The sequence below is a fragment of the Cheilinus undulatus genome, linkage group 5 (assembly GCF_018320785.1).
Source record: "Cheilinus undulatus linkage group 5, ASM1832078v1, whole genome shotgun sequence".
In the NCBI taxonomy this organism is placed as follows: domain Eukaryota; kingdom Metazoa; phylum Chordata; class Actinopteri; order Labriformes; family Labridae; genus Cheilinus; species Cheilinus undulatus.
The window spans coordinates 4,567,814-4,594,534 of record NC_054869.1 but is presented as its reverse complement, the minus strand read 5'-3'; the positions used below and the strand labels follow the sequence as shown (position 1 = coordinate 4,594,534).

At 38.6% G+C, this 26,721-nt stretch overlaps 1 protein-coding gene across 3 annotated transcripts in view; it reads right to left on the bottom strand.

Moving 5' to 3' along the window:
* Positions 1–26,721, bottom strand: part of ogdha (oxoglutarate dehydrogenase a) — a 52,314-nt gene that overhangs the window by 24,713 nt on the left and 880 nt on the right. For 2 of the 3 annotated variants that reach the window (XM_041788176.1, XM_041788177.1), the window contains exons 2-5: positions 23,049–23,457; positions 12,544–12,720; positions 8,617–8,719; positions 2,661–2,705 (exon numbers count right to left, since the gene is read on the bottom strand). In XM_041788176.1, the coding sequence (XP_041644110.1) occupies positions 2,661–2,705; positions 8,617–8,719; positions 12,544–12,720; positions 23,049–23,288 (565 nt within the window). In that variant the 5' untranslated portion in view covers positions 23,289–23,457. The remainder of the gene's footprint in view (positions 1–2,660; positions 2,706–8,616; positions 8,720–12,543; positions 12,721–23,048; positions 23,458–26,721) is intronic. The other variant, XM_041788179.1, reaches the window with a different exon arrangement.

The window sequence follows — 26,721 nt, the reverse complement described above, 5'->3', positions numbered from 1 at the left end:
TAATCAATAAACAATAAGGTACATTTTTCTTTCAAGTTTTGCTTCTAAAATGTCTCTGAGAGAAAAACTTGAGCCGCTGTTTCACATCAAACATACAGGGTCACACAAGAAAATCACATTTAACACGTGGCCACTAAACTGACAGAGATGTGTTTTAAATAATGAAGACCTCCAAACTGCAATAAAAGTTCACTAATGCCCTTTCTCTTTCTGTGGACATGCTATACATTCATAATATTCATAACATATACTTCTAAAAGAGCTCAACATCCATGAGGTAGATAGGCTGACAAACTTTGGTGTTGTTTAAGAAAAGTATTTTTTTACTTAGTGACTGAGACCCTATTCTGTTCTATTTATAAATAAATAATATATCCATTTTTGCAAAATAAACATAAAAAGCTGAGATTGGAAGCTAAACATGGTTGTTTCTCTAAGATCAGACACTGAACGTGTGCTGGAAAAGCTGTCTTCTGATGTTGACAATGAAAACCATACTTATTATAAAAGTATATTTATTTCAACATAGAATGAGAGGTCTTGCAGTAAAATCTAAAATAAGAGACACCCTTGCATTCATCAAAATCAAATATTTCAGGGTTATTACAGATTAAATTAGCATTCATGCTAATCAGTTTGTGGCCAGCGCTAATCATGATCTCTTGACATCACCTTGTAGGCTTCATGTGAAAAATCCTCCATCAGAGATTTCTACGAGCTCTACTTAACTACAGGACAGATCAGGGCGCTAGCAGCAGCTAGAAGCTAACAAAGCTAGCTAAACTACATTGACACATCACACAGGAGACACTCAGAGGTCAGAGAGACAGAGGCAAAGCTTTAAAAAGACTTCAGATGTTTTACTCAGGATGTTTCCTCTGCACTAAAAGAGATATTTCACTCTGGTTCACTGTCTGAAATCAGCTGATAAACAAACTTCTGCAGGAGTAAACAGCAGCAGACATGAAGGTGTCAGCTGTTGTTCCTCAGAGAGCTAAAGGTGGAAAAAGACGAGGGTAGCAGCTGCTAGTATTGTGGAAAAAGGACTGATAAGAGACTGCTTTATCATCACAATTCAGGGACACAGGCTTCCTTTTATTTCAATTTTCAGTGGTTAAACAGTCGGTTGATTATTTGAGTTGCATTCTGTGCCCTTTAAAAATAAAAATAAAAGGTTGTTTTTAAGCATTTGCTCCTGGAATAAAGCCCTGGTTCTACCCCTTCATTTGAGTCTGTCCTGTCCTGATTCTTATTGGAATGGAGGGTAGAGTGAAGTTCACGGCCCTTCAAATTAGGGCTGAACCATTTTGGGAAATAATCTTTGCGATTTTTTCCCACAATATTGCGATTGCAATTTGATATGTGATTATTCCCTAACTTTCTTTTATTCCTAAACAAGAGCTGAACGATTCTTTAAAAGTGTCTAATTCTGACCTGTATTGCAAATTGGACATAAATTGTTGCAGTGAAGGGTTTTCGTCATTCTTAAATTTAATAAGAAAAAAGTACAAAAATAAAGGACAATTCTAAAAAAATTCTAAAAAATGTGCATCTGAATGATCGCATGATTTTTCATTCATAACATCTGCTGCAAAAAAATAAAAATAAAACTACTACTTTGACACAAATTTTAGGTCAAAGAAATATTGCACCTTTTACAATTTGAAAATTGCAGCAGGCCATTTTGCCATTTAATCTAATTTTGATTAACTGCCCAGCCCTACTTCAAATGGAGATCTTCCACACTAGTGATGCGCAGTAAACCGGTATAAGTATGGCAACTTGTGAAATTTCTAACATGGAATTGATTTTTGCAAACAACATAATGACTGTTTGCTTTGCAGAGCATTTCTCTCTGGGGCTTTGACACAAACTGGGTTGGTTTGTCTACAGCTCAGTGCTGCAGTGATTAGACAACAACTTAAAGCTGTTTTTAAACTTGTGACTTGTTTGATGTAAGGCTATGTGAGTTGAAGAAGCAGGCTCTGGCGTTAAATGAAGACAGAGATACAGCTGAAAACACTGCAGCTGTACCATTGTCAAAGCTAAGTTAAATTAATGGTGAACATGCCACTTCTGTCAGTTCCTTCACAATAAATGTCTGTAGTTGTTATTGTTTTTTTTAGTGCTTTTATTGTGAATGCCTCAAATAGGAAATATGATGTAGTTAGTAGTAGCCTGACACACTTCAGCAAAGGAGGACTGAAACTTAAAACTACAGGTTCAGTTATAAAGAAGTGAAAACAGATTTAATAAGTCATATTTCTGTAAATGTGCGCTCAAACATGAGTTAAGTATGCCATCACAGGTTTGTTTTAGGAGGAGGGAGTCTGTAGCACCTGAATATGCATTTAAAAGTGTTAACTATCACAAAGTTGCTTATATTTTAACTACCAAAACAAAAACAAAAACAAAGACAGTGAACCAAATGAAATTTCCTTTCTTTTCTAATCTGTTCTCTATTGCAGTAGACTCTGCAGGAGCTGAGGATGCCAGACTCAGATCCTGCTCTCAGCTGGACTAAACATCAGGGTCTGTTTCTGACATCCAGGAGCTCCTGTAGGCTTTAAATTTCATACTACAGCATAAACTAAACTACAGACAAACAACTAGCTTCACAGCACTGTGCAGGGTCACACCAGCATTTGTGTTTCTCATACCTCCTACCGTTAGGATTTTCAGCCTCTCCTTGAACACAGCCACGTCTGGAGGATCGCCAGCAGGGGGCAGCAAAGGGAGAAACATTAGTGACCTAAGACCTGCTTAAATCAGACAACCAGGGCCAATTTACAGCACCCCCACAACCGTCTACAGCAACAACAGAGCACCACAGCAGCCCTGCATCTCCACTGCAACTTTATTTTGACACAAATCCACCAAAAAGTCCAGAAGATTGTTATAAACAGAGGTGTGGATTTAGGAGGAAGTGGTGGAGAAAGAGGGATGCATGAAACACCATGCTGAGGTTCATAGGTCCTAAAAACAGAAGCCACACACCAACAAACCCCCACTGAGGGTTTCACAAAACAGGAAGCCATTCTGCAGGTCACCTTCACTGAAGCAGGGAGTCCCAGAGCTGCACGGACACTGAGCTCAACACTGACGTCCTCTGTTTGCACCACAAATTTTAGTCTGACACATATCAGACTTTAGAATTTACAACTGTCCCTGAAACACTCAAATTTAAAATCTCATTGTGACCGACAGTGCTGCTGTGTCATTTTGACTTCAGCATAAGCAGAGTTAGGCGATGCTAAAGCTAATAGCTGTTAGTAGCAACAGAGCTTCAAGAGACAGTCAAGACACACCTGACACTAATAAATCAAAATATTTCAGAGAGTAATCAAGCACAATATGTAAACAAAGCAAAACAAACAAGATAGAAAAAAAACGTTTTACTATGATAATCTATTGTCCAGAAAATCTGCAGCTTACTCCAAGAAAAAACAAAAATGTGCTTTACTTTTGAATGTTGTTTGTCCCTGTTTGTTTAAAATTGCTGCATGCATCACCATCTGTTTCACACTGGCCTCACACTAGAATACTGAAATCTTAAAACGGTTTAAAACATGGAAGGCCACAGATAGAAGAACAGTTTCTATCCAGCTTCATCTTATAATCATATTAATGCACACACTAGACAACTTGGCAAAATTGTTGACTGGCTGTCCTGGAGTGTATAACCTGTAATTTTAGCATTCACAGGCTGCACCATGCTCTAAAGCACCGCGGTTTTGCTTGGTTATACAGGGATAGTATGTGAACAGCAGATTATTTAGCCAATAACTGTGTGTGGACACCACAAACTTGAGGAATATTTAAACAGTTAATTACAAATAAAAATTGTAGTGTGTGGCCAGCTTAAAGAAAGGGAAAAAATAACAATGAAACAAAAATACCTACAATGACTACTTTATATATTCAATCTGATTGTGTTTTTATATATTTATTTTTTTCATTTTTATCTTATTATAAGACCTTGACTATAGAAGCGCTGCCGCTAACTATTGACTTTGATTCTGTTCAGTAAAGCTTCAGTACAGCTTAAATTCCACTATGTGCTAATCTGCTTGTTCTAAACCTGATTCAGATACAAATGCAGACATAATCTCGAAAACAAATGATTATGTGACATTTAAAGCTGCATTTTGCACCTCTACTTCTGCACCGATGGAAAATGAGCAGTAAATTAGTCAAGGAAACTCAAGTGTAACCGTCTCTCACAAGAGAACCAACTTGGACAACACATCTGAATCAGGAACGCACGATACTGGCGGCATATCAGGGTCAGCAGATGTTGGCTTAAAAAGTTAAATATCTGTATTGACAAATATCAACCTCTTTCTGCCTTTGATGGCTGTAAACATTGGTTGTACAAACAGATAAGTTAGGGGAGTTTTAGGCCCTGTTTACATGACAACATTTTTAGGTGAAAACACAAATTTTTGTAGGGTTTTGGCTGTACGTTCACACAATAACATTGTTTTGGGTGTCTAAAAACAGAACTATTTGTAAATAGGCTCCAGTGTAAAAGGTTTTCAAAGCATCTCCATCCCACAGACAGCTGGATTTAGAATGCTACAAACAGATAAATGTGAAAAGGGGAAATATTATTCTTGTGTGAAGGGCTGTCAATGCCAGTTTTGTTACATAAAGTCACGCTATTAATTTTGGAAAAGACTGCATCTACCTTTTTTAATAACCATCATGATAATCACTGTCAACACCAGCGTGGCGGGGCAGAGAAATTTCATGGCTCATATAAACACAAAATAGCTCTGCAAGATCAGTCTTGTTATAACGGAGATATCCGCTGAGAATAATTCATTTTCCATGGACAAATTCAGCTCCTGCAGCCTTCAATTTCACATGGATTTCCTCATAAAGTGCAGCGCTGCATGCTCATTAGCGCATCTGGAAAAAGACGAGCCTTTTCAAAACGGCATTTCTATCTCCCCATTTCCAAATATATCTGCTTCTTGGAAATGATTTACGCCTTTATCTTTCTTCTTAAAGTTCGGAAACATCAGTCCGTAGACTCTCCTGTCTCCTCCATCAGCTGAGCATCAATGCTCAGCTGATGGAGCAGACAGGATTGAAGCTTCCGTGTTAAAGCTGAAAAAAATAGCTGTAATCACTTAGAACAAGCAGATAAAACTGAAAAAGGTTCTCCTTTTTCCTGCTGCGCTTTAGGCAGGAAGTGCTGTACTCTATGAGAAAATCAGTGAGAAATTTAGGTCTGTAGGAGATAAATTTATCAGTGGAAAATTAAATAGTCTTAAAGGGAACTAATTTTACCCTTTTAAGCCACATTTGTATTGTTCTCACAGGTCCCCAAAACATGCCTGTGTAGTTTGTTGTTGAAAAAACACCAGGATTTTTGATGTCTAAAACCCCCTCTGTTTCAGCCTTTCTCAGAACGAGCTGTTTCTGAGTCTGTGGCTTTAAATGTAAACGAGCTATCTGACTCCACCCCTGACCACACCTCTCTCAGGAAATGGATGTGGCACTCCTGATGTTACAATGTTACAGACACTTTTATCCAGAGTTAAGGACCTGACTGGAATCTGAACCATCAATCTCCCAGACCAAAGTCAGCAGGGTAACCCACTGAGCTATCCAGCATCTCAGCTGGCATCTGAGAGGAAGATCAGGAGAGAAGCATGGAACTTTCTTCCAAGCAGGGAGGGCGAACCAAACCTGGGGGTGGGGCTAACTCCCAACATGACATCATGAGGTGACAATCTGAGAACATCTTGTTTGAGCACACATTTTCTGAAAGTTGGGGGGGGGGGGGGTTCTGGTTCTTGAGGGGATTGCGGACAGGCCAGAGGCACATATTTTGTTAGAAAAACCTGAGAAAGTGATTTTTGCACAATATGTCCCCTTTAAAAGATATCTTCATTATAACAAGACTGGTCTAGCAAAGCATTTTTATGTTAATATGTGCCGTGAAATTTTGCTGCTACGATGGTGATGCGGAGGATTTACTGATAATTACACTCGTGCACCTCTGTATGACAAATGTTACATGTTATGAAAAACATGAAAAACAGTGAATGTGCAGCACTGTCCTTGTTGTAGAGAGATTTGTTGTGCAGTAAATTTACTACGGTGTTTTTGCATTTCCTGTGGTCTCGTGTAGACGTGCATTACCATCTAAATGTGGAACTATCTGACAACGAAAACTAAATAGAACATTGTCGTGTAAACAAGGCCTTAGGCTGGACCTACGTCAGCTGTCTTTCTTTATTCATCATTCCTCACACTGACAACATCTGTTTTAGGGACTGAAATTGGTTATTTTTTTTCATCTTCAAACTTTAAATTGCATGTTTCAAAGGTGCAGTGCGTAATATTCAGCCTAATAGGATTTAGCTGAACAAATAAAGCATTAATGGAAAATAACACGTAGGAGTAGGCCTGTCTAAATCAGTGTTTAATCAACTGAATATAAAAAGCTGTTTATTATTTGGTCACTTCTATGGCACAATAGAGCCACACCGGATGCAAAAATCCAAGATGGCGGCCTCCATGGAGGGGGCCATACCCATGTATGAATAAAAGGCTTATTCTAAGTTAATAAAAACAAAACAATTCAGCTGATTAAGCACTGATTTAGAGAGGCCTACTGATAAATGATATTCCATTTTTACCAAGTCTGCTTTCCTAAATGTGGCAGGTTTAAATATCAAACAATGACACCTTTAAGGACAGAAGTTTTAGGTCTGAACTACATTTAAATATCAGTATCCTTATCAGCTAAAACTTTTGTACTCATTGGCATCTTGGATATCATCAAAATCTAATAATGTGCATCTCTAATCTGAATGAATATTTAGGTCATAAATGGGCTAAATTAACTAGTAAATGCATTAACACATCAAAAAGGATTTAAACTAAAACTTTATTTGGACAGTAGGTGATTTACATTTTTGGCTTGTGATCCAGTAAGACCTGCAAAAATTCTCTCTCTTCAGCAGAAATGCATTCATTCTGAATATTCAAAGGACTATTTCAAGCAAGGAACATAATGAAAGATTACACAAATGGTAAGGAAAACTTATTCCTTCCTTATTGCAATCTCATATTTTCTTACTTATGAAAGACTGTGGGGATCCTGTTGCTACTTGGATGCCTCTGTGACAAATGGACAAATAGATGATACAGAAAAAAAAACATGTTTGTCGTCTTCTAAGAAAACCTACAGGATCAATCAGCCATTTCTTCTCATATATGACACTTTTTAGTTTTCGATTAAGTCTCCCAATCAAACAACCTTTCTGTCATCATAACAAGACCACAACCGCCCAACAGAGAAGCCAGATGCTACAAAGACGAATGCCACAGCTGAGAGCCAACATGTCAGAGCCCAAGCCAAACAACGAAAGCTGTAAACGTGTCAAACCACAGCCGCAGGACTTCACCGTCACATCAAAGATGCTGCACATTCACAGGCAGCCAACAAAACTGATTTCCCAACTGAGACAGAAACACAGCTGACAGTTCTCCCAAAGCACAATGAGACAAATTCAAATGAGCCATTACTGCCCTGGAGATTAAAATCATCTCAAATAAGATGATTAGCAGATGCATTTTATTAAGTTTTAGATGTGCAAACTTTTGTTATGAGATAGCTGATTGTTTTGAAACAGAATCTCACTCATGCCAAGGTTTCTGAACTTTTGTCTGATTTGATGATTACTGTGTCAAATAAGGCGATCACAGAGCCATAATTTGTGCTTGACTTAGCGAACTGACATGACTGAAAGTGATATCTAAGAAAACATAAAAAAAGGTAAAAATGTTAAGAGAAATTATAAATAAAAGCATCTGGATCAAATAATGTTACCAAATAGCTGGTTGACAGACCTCTAGGGTCAGTCTTTCTGAGAAGAATCAACTTAATTCACATAATTTTTTTTCTAGATTAATGCAGAAGAAGAGCTGATCTTGTTATTCTTACATCTTGTGGCTGTTCCTTTGCTACCAGATATAAAAAAAAATTAAATCCAACACACCTAAGAGGCCAAATGTATCTCAGCAAAGGGAATCCAATCAACCTCTTAGTGGACAAAACGATAAAATCAAGGATTTGTGGATGCCTAAAGTCAATAAAAGCAGAGTTTCACATTGTGGTTTTAGGTTTAGGATGTAAAAGCTTCAAGAAACTGTTTACAAGGAAGTTAATATAAAAGTTAAATGAGAAGATGTCTAATAAAGAGGGAGATATTAGTTGTATAAAGAAGGTTCTAGGGAATTATGGAAAGATAAAGCTCATATTTCCATAAAATCAAATGTTTTAGGACTATTAAGAATGTAGAAGAATGCTCTAAGAATATTAAAGGGAAGTTTCAGGTTCAGTTGAGAGTTTCTGAAACACCCACAGCAATTAAGAAGGCCCAGAAACGTTAATTGTACAGGAAGTTTCTCCCACGTACAACAAGGTTTCAGTTCAAGACCAGTTACAGAAACATTCCCAAGCTTTGACAAACTTCCCCCGACTATCGATAACTTTCTGAAGCAGCCGGACTGCAAGGCAGGCCGGGAGGAGACGGGGGAATAGAGGGGGGTACAAAAACCTTGTGGTTGTTCTTTAAGGGTTTAACTCCTCACCCAGCTTGTCGGAGGAGGTGATAATGTCAGTGGGGACACACGAGTCCAAGTCAGCGTCCATGATGCCGAGGGGGTCCAACTGGGCCACATGGTGCCCACGGATCTACAGGGAGTGACAACAGCACAGAGCCCACCCGGGACAGGAGGAGGATGGAGGTGAAGAAGTGGGGAGGAAGAGGAGGAAGATGGAGTAGGGAGGAGGAGGGAATGAAATGAAGGACGAGGAGTGACGACGGAGAAACAAGACGCAACAGAACGGCCCAAAAGGGAGGCGGGAGGATGTGGAGAGGCAAGCAGATGAGAAGCAGGATGGAGTGAAAAATTTAAGAGGTTTAAGAAGGAGAGACAGAGAGAAGAGCGAAGGGAGTCATCGAAACAGGACGGAAAAACAAAGACAGAGGAAAGAAGAGGTCCAACGACAGCAGGGTAAAAGTATAGAAAGACCAAAGAAGAAGAAGAAAGAGAGATAGAGAAAGAAGAGAGAGAGGAGAGAGAGGGAGGGTGGGAGGGAAAAGCAACATTAACACCACAGACTGAAAGCAGTTTGTTTTTTTTAGCTCTGTTGTCTCACCGACATCCTGGAAGCCGGTATTGACCGGAGCATCATCAAAATTCACACAGCTGATTCCCAGAGGATCCAACTGAGCATTGTGATGCCCCATCACCTAAACACACACACATATACCTGGTTATATCACAACACAACCTGCAATGAAGAGCACGCCTGGTTACTGGAGGTCCTCTCAGATTCATGGCATCAACATATGACCGGGACCAGAGGAGTCCTTTCAGTCACTTCACTACTACACTGGTACCACCACTTATTTTGAGTGCATATCATGTCTAGTATAAATGATCTGATTTGTAAGTATGATCACATTTTCTGATGGCTCACTTAGCTGTAACTTACTTAGATTTTGCCCGGAATCAGAATTGACTGGTCAAGTTGAGGCTTTGGGGTTTTTGTTCCTTTGTTCAGAAGCAAATATAAAGTCTGACTTAGGCCAAGATGCTGTATGCAAATGTGTGGTAGAGGCAGAAGGGATGTGAACGTGAAAAGAACAGCAGGAACAACATATTAGAGAAAGACTTATAAAGTCCACAGTTCTCCACATTTTTACAACGTGTCACAGAGACAAACATGTCTGTTAAACTAGCTAGATCAGATAAGGTCTGAGCTCTCAGGTATTTGCATACAGGTAAGTATTTTTACAAGAATGCTTATGATGAAGTTGAACACATGGATGCAACCTAAGGTGAAAAAGTGAGTATATCTCCAGCCTAACACATCTGCACTGAGCCCTATGCCGAGGCCTAAGCCTGTAGCTGACGTAGGCCACCTCACAAAGGTGTGACAAATCGAAGCAGACCGCAAGTGATGACGGTCACTGGGCTTGCCGTCTGTCTGAGGACTTGTTCAGGTTCACACAGGTGGGTCTCTGAGTTGTTCAGAACATTTAAACATGTAGGCATCAAATTCTCTTATCTGTTTCAAATGTTTTGGACGTATGAGACCTCCAGTAACCTGATACCCAAATAAATGTGCTAAAATACTTAAAGTGGGTTTTTCATGATGTGTCACCTTAACTTACAATAACAGGAAATAATGTTAAATGCTAATAAAAATAAAAGGATGTACTGTGAGTAAACTGCCAAAGCAAATAATTACACAACTTCAAATAAAAGTATAAAAATAGAATTATCATGTTTAGACCCTACATTAACAACTCAGTAATGATGTTGCATTAATGATGTTCTGTCTCTACTGAGCTCCATGTTGTGTTTTGAGTTCCTGGAGGAAAGAAAAGACATGTTAAATATCACAATACAGTTAAAAGCAGCCAGGGTTGACAGAGGAAAAAATAAAACACATTAGGCATGACAGCGAACGCTTCTTCAGGAAATAAATCTAGATAACGCCACACTGCACTACACTTGAGCTGTGTTTTAGCTACTTAAACATCAAGATAATTTGGACTATATTTAAGTTTTCTGTAGTGGCCTTAAACCAAAGACATTCATCATGTTTCTATCCTTAACTGTTAGCATCTGACTTAAATAAACACTGATACATTCTTTGTTCATTTTAAAGTCTGAAGAGGAAACTTTAACCAGTGAATCAAAATAGAAAGAAGCAAATATTCAGGGGAAGTCTAAACATTAACAGAAGTCTCTTCTTACTGGTTGCTCTTCTTTGTATCCTCTTCTGATACGTTTTTAGACCTAACTTGGGCCCCATCCACACGGAGATGAATTCAGGAGTATACGCAAAAGTTTTTTGTCGTATCGGCGTTTCATATACACGGAAACAGCGTTTGGGGAAGCCGTCAACGCTACTTTTTGAAAAATAGGTCCCAGAATGAACCAAACTGTAAATGACTACCGTTTCGTCTCTGTGTGGATGGCCAACCGCATCTCTCTGGAAACGATTACGTCAGACATAGCGTAGCTCTCTTAAGACGCCTGCGCGGGTCCGGCCGAAACAACAATGGTGGACTACAGGGTTGTGTGCGTGCTGCAGAAGCTACTGAGCTTGTTGTGGCCTTTAGAGCAAATCTGATGCTCCTTTACCACCACCATGAAATGCATACAACAGATGTTCTTACATCCACCGTGGAGAACAACCAGAAGGGAAACTAGAAGAAAGTTTGTGGCAGTTTTCTGTAATCTTCTCTCTTTTGGGGCATTTCCGTGGCAGCAATACAGCGCCACGTACAGGCTTGGCATACGCACTACAGCGTTTTCAGTGGATCCGTGCTTATTTTCAGGATATTTCCTAAAATGATCCCGTCTTTACGCAAAACATTTTCAAAACGAGACAGCAATGTATCGTTTTCATCTCCGTGTGGACAGGGCCTTAAAAAAAAACGCTGATGGGCCAGCATGACCCAAGGTCTGTGTCCACAGCCACTGTCTTCTTTTTCTTGCACTGAGAGTGCTCATTTTAATACAAAACCAACATAGTTCAGCTTTTTCTGAACTCCTTTTGCCTCAGCTGTTTTGTGTCACTGACCAATCAAAAGGTCAAGAAGGGGCAGGGCTTATGATATCTGCTTTGTCAACGTTGATGCAGAGGAGAAACCAGTTCTGGTTTCCTATAGGGGCACTATTATAACAATATATTAAAATATAGTCATGCATAAAAATAAAAGTTGTTTGTCATTATTTATACAATCAAGACTGTGATAATCCCCTTCAAGAAAACCCAATTAGCATGTAGTTAATAAAAATATCTAATTTTTTTAGTTTTTTTACACTAAAAAAATGTTCAAGATTTGATATTTATAGTCAAGTCTGACCTTGATTATGAAAATAATTTTTAAAAAGTGGGAAAATATGTGATTTTTTTTGTTTGTTTGTTTTATTGCTTTTTATGAATCGGCAACCAAATGCAGCCACGAGCACCATGAGTATAACAATTAATTAAAATCTTTAAATAAAGAAACAAAAATAATGCATAAAAATTACAGTTATTACTCATTGGGAGTGCAGATAGTCGAGTGGTTTAAGGCGCTACTCATGTATGTGGGCGGCCAAGCCTGTGGCACTTTGCCCCATGTCTCTCCCCACTCTCTTCCCTGTTTCCAAGTCTATCCATTGTCCTTCCTCTATCAAATAAAGGCATGAAAAGCCCCAAAAATAAATCTTAAAAAAAAAAAAAAGTGTTAAATTCTTAATAACATGTATCAATATTTGATTCATGATATTTGAGAAAACAGAATCAGTGTTTCGTAGCCTTGCAACAATAAATGATGTTGAAAGGCGCTCTGAAGCTGATGTTGCGGTATTGCCAGATCAAGAAGTCTTGGCTGTGGACACAGACCGTAAATGTGATTTTCTTCGAGCTTGTTTCCTGACATTCTGCAGCTTCTAATCAGGGGTTACACTATTCTAATCTGTTAGTAAAGATAGATTACATCCGTGTACCTGGTAGGCCCTGATGAGAGACTGTACAGCCAGGTGATCCTCCACCAGCTTCTCCACGTTGGGCTGAGCTCCGACCAGAGAGGAGAGCTGAGGAGCTGCAGACAAACCCAGGGGAGACTGGTACGCTGCACCGGGAGGAGCACCGGCGTTAGCATTCCTGAAAAATACATCCCACGACTGGACCGGAGGAGAGAGGGAAAGAAAGAGGAAGAGAAGGGACAATGAGAAGATAGGGATGAGTAAGAGAGACAAGAGGGGAGACAGGGGAAATAAAATTAGATCTCTGATAAAATGTAGAAAAAAAAGCAGCCTTAAAATCACATGTACACTCACTAAAAAGTATGAAGGAGAGGTTGAGGTCTGTATGAAACCATGCCCTTTAGGGTAATTTCAATGTCAACCCCAGTGTGATTAAGGCATGAGTACATGGGTGACGGTTGTTTCATTTAAATGGACCTGGGGTGCTGGTGGCCTAGTGGTTATGTCTGTACCCCCCAATGCACCGAGGCTTTTGTCCTTGAAGCAAGGGTTAAATCTGGCCTGTGGCTCTCCTTTCCTGTTTGTCATTCCCCACTCTCTTTCTTTCTCTATCCACCATCATGTCAACAATCAAGGCATAAAAACCCATAAATATCTCAAAAAGAAGAACGCCTCCCCAGAAACAAACTGTATGTATGCTTTAGTTAGAGTCATGCAGGGAGATTTACACAGCCTTTTTTCTGCAGCAGCATCAGGTTTCCACTCAGTGACTCATGAGTTCAGAATGAGCCGAAAACCTCAGACTCACAAACATCTCATTCCCGGGATGAGCTCAGCACTCTCACCACAACACAAAGACATTTCTAAGTAAACATACTTCAGAGTTTACTCTCTGTGAAGCTCTACAGTGTTGTTTTAGCCTTTATGGACCCAGTACAGAGCAGCCTTTGCTCTTCTTGAAGATCAGCCAATGTCTACAGGAGGACTGTGAATACGGTCATGTCTACAAATTACATAACATGAGTACATACAGCTGGTTAATATTTTTTTTGAAGGAGAGGAGGGTGTGGTTACAACTGTGTAGTTCAAATATGTGCTCTACAACGCATCAGGGAGAAAATAATGTCTTCTGATGCTGTTAGGTTATTTAGGGTCTGGGTTTTTATCCGACCAGGTGTCAGTATTATTTGATTTTTACAGGTATGATATAAAAGTTTTGTGACAACCCTATTACCCTCTAAACTCAGATGTTTTTTTGCATAGAGTGCCGATTCCCTCTTGGCTTGACCCACTGCAGCACCTTTTATCAATCAGAATAAATCTTTACATCAAAAATGGACACAACTGAACAAAAGTCGATGGGATAATCAGCGAACAATGTGTAACAGTGGCACAATGTGTGGAATTATTTCAGGAGCAAAAAGGCTGACAGGATCAGACTGCTGGTAACTTTAAAAGCAGCTGCTTCACTCCGCATCCAGAACTCAGCTGCTGCTCTAACATCTGAGTCAGCAGAAAACATGAGTGGAGCAATGTCTGTGGTAAAATCTCTTATGACTGTCCACTTTTCACTACACTCCTCTTTAGAAGCCTTGAGGGAAGAAGTGCACAAGTAGTTAGAGACTAACTTCAGTCAGGATACTTCTGTATCAGCGTTCTGAAAAACTCCTGCATTTTCAGTCTGGTGGCTGCATTTCAGAACACAGATGGCAGGATAAGACTGAACCATGTGCAGTCTGGTTGCCAAGATTATACAAAATACTTTTGATATCTCATTCTTCTAAATGATACAGTTGTTTTGACCATGATAGTATTGACAAGTAGAAGATTAGATCTTCTGACATATTTTAGAAAGCACACTGTTATAATTCTGTCCAGAATCATTGCTGGTACATTTAGACAGTGTGCAGAAAATTGCTTGTTTATTTTAGTGATTTATTTTGCATTAATGATGAAATTGAGATTAACTGTGAAGCTTTAACTCTAACCTCATAGTGCCGCCACACTGAAAAAACACACTGATGATTTAAAAACGTGGACAGACTGAGAGTCCAGCGTGTCATGGTATAAAATTTATGCCATAATAAAACTAACCTGCAGCCTTGAAGCAAATCATTTAATCTGAATCAGCCTGGCTGGGACATCGCAGCCTGAATTACTTCACCTCAGAGTACATCACACCCCTAGAAGAACCCTGACCTCAGAGCTGCTCTAATGTGAGCCCAGTTTGATAACAGTACCAAATCCTCCATCCACACACCTGAGAGGATTCTTTCAAGGATGAAGTTTATTTCAGAATATGGCAGCTACATCTCTGAAGTAAACACTTTAAATACCTTTTTTAGCACCATCTATCACACAGCTTTAGTTACCTTTTAAACCAACAGTTATAAATCTCTTAATGACTTAGAAGAATGATTGTTATACAGGGGTTTAATGATGGTTTATTGATGATTTCTCCTTTACCTTGTCTTACTATCTAAATGCAGGATATTGAGTTACTAACATGACTTTAGACATTTGATCATTTTTAATATGACCAACAGAATAAATGACTCTTTAAGTGTGATACTGAGTTTAGCATAAGCCATTAAAGGCTTTAACATGAAGCGACTTCTTCTCGATTTATTTTAATTCATTACAAAATAACAGGTGAGCATGCCTTCCACGTGTATTACTTGTTTGTTCCGGAGCAATTTAAGAACAAAAACTTCAGGACAGGTCAGACTGGTTGAGGAAGAAGACTTTCAAACAAAAGCAGTTTGTAAAACATGCCACAAACCTAAAGGTCAAACCTTTCTCTGACTGAGAGATTTAACCCTGAGATTTGACTGTTTCAGGGAGACGGTGCAGAATTAGCCAATAATAATAATAATAATATCTTGAATTTATATAGCGCCTTTCAAGAAACCCAAGGACGCTTAAAGCCAACAAATACAGAGTCAAACATACATCATACATCATTAAAACTTTTCATACTGTCTGGTTTGAAGCTGCATGTTATGATTTAACCTCAGTATTTTTACTGGTAAAGTCAGTCCTTTCACTCCGCTGAATTCAGTCTCTCATCCTCTCACATGTAAGATAGTCTATTTTTTTTTAATCACATTTTGACAAAAACTGTGTGTGTTATAAGGTCACTTACTGCAAGAATACATCTTGATCCTTGTTCTGATTATTCCACATCTGCTCCTGGTTCTAATTTACTAACAGAAAAATGTCAATTGAAGCAGATTTTGTCCTCAGCTGTGTGGAGTGGTCCCTGTTGTCTGCAGTAAGTGTTGCTCTGATGTTAGCTGAGTTAGCTTGAAAACCTTCCAAGAGACCTTATTTCTCCTGACAAACTTTCACCGGAGCCAAATGCTGCTGTATTAAGACAGTGTCCTAAAAAACACACCAGCACCCAACTACTGCATCATTTTAACACTCTGTGTGCAGCAGAGTTAGGATGCAGGAGAGAGGGAGAGCGAGAGGGAGAGCGAGAGGGAGAGAGAGAGAGAGAGAGAGAGAGAGAGAAAAACGACTGGCTGAGAAAAATGTGAAATACATTTTTCAGTGGGCCAAAACTTTGTATTTGTTCTTGGTGTCAGTGAGCACAAGTGTTCTTTTTGACAGCTATCCTTCCCTAATTTTAGTCTCAGTCTTAGTCTTTAGATTATTTGCCTTGCAGTTTTAGTCACATTTAAATCACTTCTACCCTTTATTGTTTTTGTCTAGTTTAGTCATCTTGTCCAAAAACTAAACTTACTTTGTCAGCTGTAATCCTTTAAAGATCTTTTTTGGGCTAGTCTAAGTCCAGTCTTTCTCGCTGAAAAAAGGCTGTTGAGGAACATTTCTAGTCATTGTGTTAGTTAGGGCTGGGCAATTAATTGCAAAATAGATTAATTCGCAATATGGCCTGCTGCAATTTTCAAATTGTATGAGTTGCAATATTTCTTTAACCTGAAATGTGACTCGAAATACTAGGGCTGAAATATCTAAGAAAATAATATAATTGCGATTATTTTTTTCCAATATTGCGATTGCGATTTAATGTGCAATTATTTTTAAGTTTCTCATCAAATGCTTTTCCTCCAACACAAGCAATAAATCATTCCATATTTCAACCAGAACAATATAAAATTGATTAAACTGGGGCAGAAAAATTTTGAAAAAATGTTCAATTTGCAATTATCTCGACTGATTTTGAAAATTCTGTTTTAAATGCTGCATTAGAGGGAATGATCATTTTTATGTCACTCTTATTTTGAGTAAGAAAAAACTTTAAAAATAAGGAAAGTAGGATTTTTGCAAACTATTCTAAAAATGACACTTAAAGGTTTGCATGATGGGTGGAACAGATCTCTGCTGCACAGATATTGAATCAAACTCGTATTTTACCACATACTTTAGGTCAAAGTAATATTGAACCTTCTGTAATGTGAAAATTGCAGTAGGACATATTGCGATTTAATCTTAAGCTCGATAAATTGCCCAGCCCTACAAAATAGTAGTTTGAGACTTCTTTGCAGCAGAAATGTTATAAGTTAGATAATCATGCACTTATTCTAGGAGCCTTTTTTAGAATAGTGCAAAAAATTAATGTTATTTTCCTTATTTTTGTATGTTTTTCTTGGTAAATATGAGAATTATATAAAAATGATCATTCCCTTTAATTCAAGACTTAATATCCAATTTGTAAAATGAAACAAAATCATCACAATTAGATATTTTTTCACAATTCTCTATATCTAATATGCATCTAATATCTAATCTAATACAGTGTTGGCTATGGTATAGAATGATTATTTCTTTTTTTGTTGGAATAAACATAAGAGAAGGAACTTAAGAAATAATCCCATATTTAATCGCAATCACAATATTGGGTTTAAAAAAAAAGAAAAAAAAAAGAAAAAAAAGCAATAAGATCATTTTCCCCAAATCATTCAGCCCTATCTTTAGTCAATGAAATTAACACTGGTTTGCACACAAATGTAAGTACTTGTACTTAGTCTGAAAAAGTGTCATCAGCAGACTGAGAGATTATAAATCTCCAGATTATAAATCACTGATCTGATTGACATATCCAGCAGAGAAAACAGACCTAAGGAGGCTTGAACGACTGTTAAAACAACCTGAAACCAGAAGGTCAGAAGTTTATGATAAAAGTTTTATGATCTGACTCTGTTAGTGGACAGCCATAAGCAGCAGTGGAATAGCTGGAAAAATGTGTAAATCTGGCACTGATTAAATCTGACTGATTCAAATGAAACCGTACATATCAAGCTTTAATCTCATGTAGTGACCATCCACCTGAATCCTCTCTGAAGAGCATAGGAATAAGAAGTAAGATCATTAGCATGGGCCCAGAATCCATGAGCACAATCTGGAGAACACAGGTTTCATTGGAAGCACATCGATTATTCTGCAGAAGTCACATACAAAACAAAAAACCGACTGTGAATACATGCCGCTTTTTCATATGTACGCTGGTGAAGGAGTGACTCATTCAGGGAACTCCAGTAAATTTAGCTCCCGCCTCCATGTGGTTCCTGTGGGGATCACTGTAATCCACAGTGTCACGTCTCATGATGTTAACATGGAAACAGCAGTGGAGGAGGTAGAGGTTCCTGAATGTTTTATCGCCATGAGTACTGATAAAGGAGGAACAGCTGATGTAAACTATTTAACCCCCTTTTTATTGAATCACTAGATTAAATGTTGGTTTTTGTTTTTTGTTTTTGTTTTTATTTAAGATTTATTTTTGGCCTTTATTTGATAGGACAGTGGATAGTTGGAAACAGGGGAGAGAGCGGGGAGAGACATGCAGGAAATAGTGCCACGGGTCGGATTCGAACCTGGGTCGCCTGCGCATATGGCATGCGCCTTAACCACTCGACAACCGGCACGCCATGTTGGTTTTTATTAACTGGTACATTTCCACTCTATCATTTCTATTCAAAACGTAACAATGGGCCGGATGTATCCATGAGGATGTGTTTGTGTGTGAGGCTTCCAGCGAGTTTGCAAAGCTGAAAGCAGCAAGGTCACTCTGTCCAACTTTACATAACAACTGTGACATGTAACATGACACACACACACAAGCACTAAAATACACACACACACACCAATGTAGGATTTACTGTGTGTGTTATTCTGCATGTTCAAACCTCAGTTAAAGATACAGATGATAGGAAATATTCAGCACTGGGTGGAAAAAACTAAAAATTATACTGATGAAAAATTAAAAATGAGCAAACACTGAATATATATATGTTACACCATGTAGTCCTCAATATAGAATATACAAAACATACTGGTGTTCTTTAGAGTAAGCAGCTACATTCCTAAGATTTTGGATTTAACAGCACAGTGGAGCTATGGTTTTGTAAAATTCTATTAAGTTTCATCGACTTGACTGAGCTGAAATGATTATAACATGCTTTTTTTTGCAGTTTTTAATAAAGCTTGGGGACTATAATTATCATTGCATCAATCATACACACAAAAATGGGGTTCCATCTCAACACTGCTCTGGTGGAGAATTTGATTTGAATTACTTTTAACAGTTCTAAATGGCCTCCTGTTCCTTTGTAAACTGTTGTTTTTTTCCTACACTGAGCACAGAACATTTCTGACTTATACTTCTTCCCAACGAGCGTTCAATAATGTACACGGGCCAAAACCCCTGACATTCAGCCCCCACATTCACCTGGTTTAAAGGCTAAGATTTGACTCTTGCCTGCCACAGTGTGACCTCTTACTTTAGACGCTAAAACTGCTTCATCATGTGACAGAGAGCTTCAGGAAGCTAAATTTAGCCTGGCCGTCCTGTACCACACAGTTAAAATGTGCCTGTGTCCCTGAAGAGAGATGAATGAAACACCACCAACCTGCCGTGCATTTTATATTTTTCTTCAAGGCCGTTTTTCCATTAAATCCAATAACTGTACCTGATTCAATGTCATGTAAGACAATCATTGGTTTTCAGGAAAATCACCAGTGCTGAACACAGTTTTGGATGTCATATGAATGCCAAATAAAGGTGTTAAAGGCCGGCCACACACCAGACAATTTTCAATCTTAAGTGATTTTTTTTTAAAAATGGGAGACCACTGACATGAAGATAGTTTTAGCAGGTTTTTAGCATTATAATCCTCCAAACATATGCATACACTAGAACAGTGGTTCTAAACTGGTAAAGTACAAGGACCCACCGCCACTTCATTAAAAAAATTGTGACCCATATTTTTACTAGGGATGCACGATATTACCGGTCTGGTATCAGTATTGGAAGAAATTATCTGCCAATATTTACATCTGATAATTCCAGAGTTTTAGGCTGAACTGACAGACCTGTGTAAGCTGAGGTCTTTTTCTTTATTCAGCCTCATTCTTTAAACTTCAAAGTGTTCTTAAAGGACTAAAGTTTGTTTTCTTGGTCATCCTCTAACTTTAAAGTGTGTCCAAAAGGAATTTCTTGTCCAGAAAGCATCTTTAAATATTGGTATATCAGATACTGGCTAAAAAAAAAAAATGTGCATCCCTAATTTTTACCTCTGCCAAGGAGGTTATGTGATCGGCAGGGTTTGTTTGTTAGTTTGTTACCAACATAACTCAAAAAGTTATGGACGGATTTGATGAAATTTTCTGGAAATGTCAGAAATGGCATAAGGAAGAACAGATTAGATTTTGGGAGTGATCCGGATCACCATCTGGATCCAGAAATTTTTTACAGGATACTTTACTATTGGGAGATAGGGCTAATGGTGGAGGTCTGCACTCTCAGAGCGCTTTTCTAGTTACATTTTTCAGTCATGACCAAATGTTTTCAATGAAAAACTGGGCAGTTTGACACTGAAATGGAATAAAGGATGTGGTGGAATTAAGAACTAGACATATCCTTTGAAATAAAAGTATATCATAGACTTTTTGCCACATATTTTTCTAGACACACTTCCAGTCAGACTGTGAATCTGCAGTTTGAAGATTTAACTCTAAACAGATCTCACAGAAAACTGTATGATTAAATGCGGCTTTAGAAAAAAAATCAAACATGGAGGGCAATTATCATTCTCAGCTGGCTGTCCCAGCTGAGAATTACAGTCTAACATTATAATGCAGCAAAAACATAACAAGGAAAAGAATCAAGGTGAAATCCCAAAGATAAAGCTGTGTTCAGGTTTGTCAGCTTTTAAATACAGAACATTTGGTGCTTCCCAGTCAACTCACTCTCACTGGTTTTTGGGGCTATTCCATCAAAGCAGTCTGATATTTAAGATTCAAGAATGGAGCTTGATGGGGCTCCGACTTGATTGAGAGCAATAAAATGATCTTATTTCCACCACACACTTGAGTTTACAACAAGCCTTGAATGGGTAAGAGCAACCCATCCAGGTACGATGCTGGCCCCGCCCCTTTCTGGAGGAAAACGTTCCATAAAAATGAACGTCAGTCAATGGAAAAGATTAGGTCTTTAAGGATTTAATAGCTTAAAATATGAAAACCGTACGGTTAAATGGTTATTGAGAGCCAAAATCCAATGGCAAATGATATAAACATATAACAGAGGCCATCTTTTTTTACTTGCATCATAACAATATGAAACAAAATAACAGATGTTTATGAGGGTGTGTTCAGGCTCCCTCCATCAAACTGGACAACCAGTCCCATCATGTGACTGGAGAAGTCATAAACCAACAACACATACCTGATGTGTGTAGGATCTTAACGCTTGAATGTGGTTGCTAAGTTAGTGAATGTGTGAAAAAGCTGTTAACAGGCAGACTCCTGCTGTCACAGAGCGATTGCTAGCTTAAAGTCATTAAGAACATTAGCCCGCTTTAGTCCTCGATGGCTTTGTAATTGTTTAAGGTACAAAACACCACAAAATATCTTTTTTATCACGATGTCACAGCTGTTTTCTAACCTACCTACCTAACCTCTTCTATCTGAGGGCTTGTTTTCCCCCAAATGGTGGTGTGGTCACACTGGAGAGCAGGGAGTGACGTTGCACTGTTCTTATCCTTTGGGGCATACTCGGAATTATGTGGGGGTGGTTCTGGCCTAAAATTCAGCTTAATATGTCCAAATCTTTGTCAAAAGGGTGACTTGACTTGATTGAGGTTGTTGAAGATGCTTAGCGGCTCCTCAGTTCAGAACCAGAGAAGCCTTTTGGAGGAGAGGCTAAACGTCTTCAGAAACATCAATCCTGTCCTGCTGCCTTTTGACAAAGATCTGGATAACCATGACCCGGATGAACGAGAACCTACACAGACATCTGGGTTTGATATGGTTTAGCTTGTGGCCAGATGGTTGTTACACCTTACTAATACATAAAAATAGAAATACATTAAGGATGCTCCATTTGAAGCCCAAGTTCCCGTTTTAAAATGTACAGCCCACAGGTTTCACTATAAAGTACAAACTGTGTTTCAAAACAACCATAAATAGGCATATAGTTCTATTTCTGCTACGCTGTGTGAATCCTCACACACCCAATATGTGTTTGTGGTTTCAGCTATTTGCATCAAACCTCACAGTTATCTGTTTGTACCTCCAGGAAATGTTACAGCTGTGATAAAAACTCCTTTATCTTTGTGGCTTCAAGGCAAAATGATCCAGTACTCGTTTATTACAGTTCTGTGCCTGCAGCTATGTCTGCAGTATGGTACTTTATCATTTTGAAATTAGAAATAAAACAGGGACAGAGTGTTGAAATTCGGAGCTCAAGCAGACTATTTTGTTTGTATTAAAGAAGACTGGGACGTATTCAAACGGCTGACTGCATTTGAGTCCAATTAGCCGACACAAGATTATCAAACTTTATTCCTTTTATTTCATGTTCATCTAAAAGACTGTACATAAGAAGTGAACATAGCTTCCATGACATTAAACATTAGTTTTTGGAACATCTGATTTGAAGCCATGGTTTGTTAAATGCTGGCATTGCCAGTGTTTGTTGTTTTCCTGCAGCCATTAGTGACCATATTTGAATGAGAGGATACAGCTGGAGAGGGCTGATGGTTAGAGAAGGCTGAGTTGTACACTAATGCAGGTGCTAGCTTGATTTACAATAGGAGGCCAAAATTGACAAAAACTGAATTTATTTTTTATTTTATTAAACACAGACCAAGGTTATTTGATTACTATTGGAGCAACTTGTCATTAATGAGGCAGCCAGCCTGTAAAGACTATTTCACTCTGTTTTATTGTCCATTTTCTTTATATGACTATAAATGCATACCATAAAATGGAATACACGTTTGTTGAAGACTTGAAAATGCTATTTGAGACCATAAACACATTAAATGTTTACTGAGGCGATAAATTGAGTCAGAGGATGGCTCTTTTTTACAGACAAACGTATCTCTGCTACAAATAGAGTTACTCTTCAGTGGCTCATGGAAAGTATGCAGGCATAAGACATTTCATTGATTTCCCCTTTTAAAGACTCATAAACTACATCCACCTCTTTTATTCAGTCTAAGCTTCGACTGCACCTCACCATAATTAACCCTTCATGTTCTCCAGACCCTGCTCCTTACCTTGTGAACACTCTTGGGGTCCTCCAGCCAGGCATAGTACATCTCCTCCACATAGTTGGAGCTTGTCCCATTCAGGAACGGCTCCGAGGCCACAGGTGCCGTGTAGCACCTGATAGGCTGAAACGTCCTTGTGCCACCTGTGGAGGCGACTGTGATTGGCCTTTGCTGGCCGACAGTCTGAGCCGCCTGCGAGGCGGTTAGCGGGCGCAATCGCGCCGCACAAGTCCTTAAACGATGCATAAGCAGTCCTTAAAGTGTCTCACACACACACGGTGGTGGTGGTCAGTCCGATGGGCCGGACGTCCTCAACCTCAGAGAGAAGAACGGGTCAAAACTCAGTCCAGCAGGGTCGGTCCCAGAACAGAGAGGGGGGAATCAAACATCCACTGTCCACTGGTTTGTTTGTCCACTGAGAGAGACGGGAGGGAGAGACGGTGTTAGAGAGAGAATGTGCTCACGTTTCAAACACCAGGAACCTTGAACCTTAGCAAGCTCATTATAAACATGAACTTTTCACTAGAGTCACTTAATTCATGTGCAGAGACAAAGCACGGATGCATGCTGGTGTAAAAACTAAAGGGCTTGATGATAAATAAAAGGTCTCACAGAATTAAAGTTTCAAGGCAAGAAGAACAAGTATAAACAAATGTGGTGCAGCTTATAAAGCTATACCCTCATACTAAAGAAAAAAAAAGAAAACTGGGTCACATGTTTCAGCATGCTGCCATTTCTGTGTAGGTCTGTAGGTGAAACATAAGCTTTCAAAATTGCAATTCAAACAAGTCAAGAAAACCATCACCAAGATCTTGGTTTATAACATGAGCATGGAAGCAAACACCACAAGGTTTCACTGATCTGTGTCGGGATTAACTTTACTGGCACTTTCAGCTTCTTGAGGCTTACCAGTGCCCCATTTAATAACCTGTTTGATAGGATCAGCAGCTCCACGTTTTCTCTGATAAACACCAACTCTGAGCTTCTGCTAACTGCACATATTGGCTGCAGTCTGGTTTACTGCAGCTGTATGAACCCATGATAGAAATGCAATAATTGCACTGCAATAAACAGGTTCTAAGAATGAATAGTTATGTCATGATGTGGATTTGTAGAGGGGGAAAAGGAAAAAACATACAAGGTTCTTGTGCAAGACAAGACAAGGAAACTTTGTTAAGGAACTTTTTTACATGGAGTTTGAAAGAAATAATTGTGGCGTAAAATAAAGAGGTTGGGGAAAATCCCAATTCCTCCAGGCTTATGCACAGAGAGGCTTAAGTTTTTAATTAAATATTCCAGTTCGGCAAATGACTTTGCTTGACAACTGAGCATGGAAACTTATCTTCCCTCTTCTTCAGATAATATCAAAAAGCTTTTAATGTTTATTTGTGCAGTTTGAATACAACAAAATGAAGCAGAGAAAGGGGAACACACACAGTCTTTATAAGTTAATTTGTCAGCAGGACACCAAATTACGTGTTGTTTCCACTATGACCAATGCATCCACATCCCTGCCTTCATGTGCGAAGAGCAACTTGTGTGCATGTTGTGCTAATTTTTAAAACATGTACAGTAGTGCTATGCAATTTCATAATAATGTGCAATTGCAATTATATTGAGCAACATTAGGATCTGTATCAATATAATACAGAAATGGTATCATGAGTCTACTTCCATGGTTTTTAAGGAAAATGCAGAACAATATTAAAGTAGCACTGAAAATACAAAACAGTACTGCTTTCAGAATTACTTCATATTCTCCCAGAGAAGTTTTTCCTTTTATGGAAACAGAGGTACTTCTACAAAGTGTAATAGTGATGCTATTGTAAACTTAAAGGCCTTTCTGCAGGCATTTTGGTAAACCTTTTAAGCACAACTCAAAACTAAAATAACTGCAGCCTATTATGTGATCACGTTTTTGCACAGCCTGACATTGTGGTTGCAATTAGATTAATTATGCAGCCAACAGATACCAACATCGAGATAGCAGTGGGTGCATTTCTGACCTCAGAGGTCAGACTGTTCGCCATTATTCTCATACTAAACAACTGCCTTTATTTTAATGAGTGATATTATAAAAGGTATGAAAGGATGAACTGGAGTAAAAATTCAGACACATAAATCTTTTTTCCTTTGCAATGTTTTTGACTGTGTTCAGCAACAGCAACATGTAGTTTCAGAGCAGCTTTGTGGCTCTTCTAGAACCATTTTTTTAGACAACAGAGACACTGCACTCCTGCTAGCTATAATACGGTATACCAGTAATATAATCCAGTAAGTTGAGCTCTCTGTCTGCAGTATAGTTGTGAAATAGCCTATGAGTTGCACTGCCTACTTTCTCTGGTCTGTTGTTGTTGTCTTCAACCAAGGAGGATTTTATGTGTTGTGTAGTTTTTTTATCTAAACCTTGAGTCCATAATAAAGTTTGAGGTGAATTCAATTAATCAATGCAGCACTCAACAAGGCTTATTTACCCAACAGTATACTGTTTTCTTTTGAAGGACTAGACAGAGAAAAGATGTTTTCAAGTGGCGCCAACCCACCTCTGCCAATCTGCTCCGCTTTACCACGTATTCTGGCATGTTTTGAGTCATGACGCAGCCATTAGCAGTACACAATGAATCAGAGAGAAACTTTAATAGACCTAGGTGTTGTAAAATGTGTAATGGCTGCAACTGCAGCCAAGACAGTGCCTGTCTAAGCACTTTATACGGGTATCGGTAACACGTGTACAGGACACAGTCAACTTTTAGTGAAAACATAAGCATTAAATGTATGTATTCTACACTGGATTTTACAGCACATATATCAGTGCTGGTCAATAAAGGGAGTTTCAATTTAGATCACAATTTTGGCTTCCTGCAATCAAGGGAAAAAGATCATTACGACTTAATAACTGTACCACATGCCTCATTGCTCCATAGGTTTGGTCATGTGGTGAATGTTTCAGGGTTTGCTGTGATATTTTGGCTTTGTAACTATTTTTATCTCTTTAAAGCTAATATTTAAGGAGAACTTTATATAGTTCAGAATTTTTCACCCATTTATATGTATTTATTGCACATTTTCAACATGTTAAGAGTTTTTAGGCTGAATAAATGTTGTTGATTCAAATGTTTTAAAATCAATATGTGTACTAATTGTGATTGCAACACCAATAATAATAATTGTTTGTGACTGTTTTGTGAGTAGCTCTGACACCTATTTCATAAGACAGGTGCATGTGAGAGGAATAAGTCCAACAAAATTGCAAGAAAACTCAAGCATACTATGCCAAAACCTTACAGCAGGTTTGGTGTGATGTAGACAGGTTGCAGAAGTTTACCTGAAGGTTAGAAAAAGCAAATACCCAATACTTTCTGTTAATGACTTCCTTATTGTTGCTGTGGTATTACACAGGTATTCATAGTTTTATTTTTACCAGAATCGTATCCAAGCTTAAAATTAAGGTCATCTGAAACCCCTAGGACTCTGAGAACCTTCCAAATGTCTCTGTTGAAAGTGAACTGTCAGATTGACGCTCCTGGTCTGAGCCCCAAACAGACTTCACTGCAGAAACACAGTTAGGATGTGTTAAAGCTCAGAAAACTTTCATATGACTTTGAACCAAAGGACACAGAAATACAGGAGGTTATTTTCGGTCTGCTTTGACTTCTGCTTCTGCCTTAGCTGGAGCTTC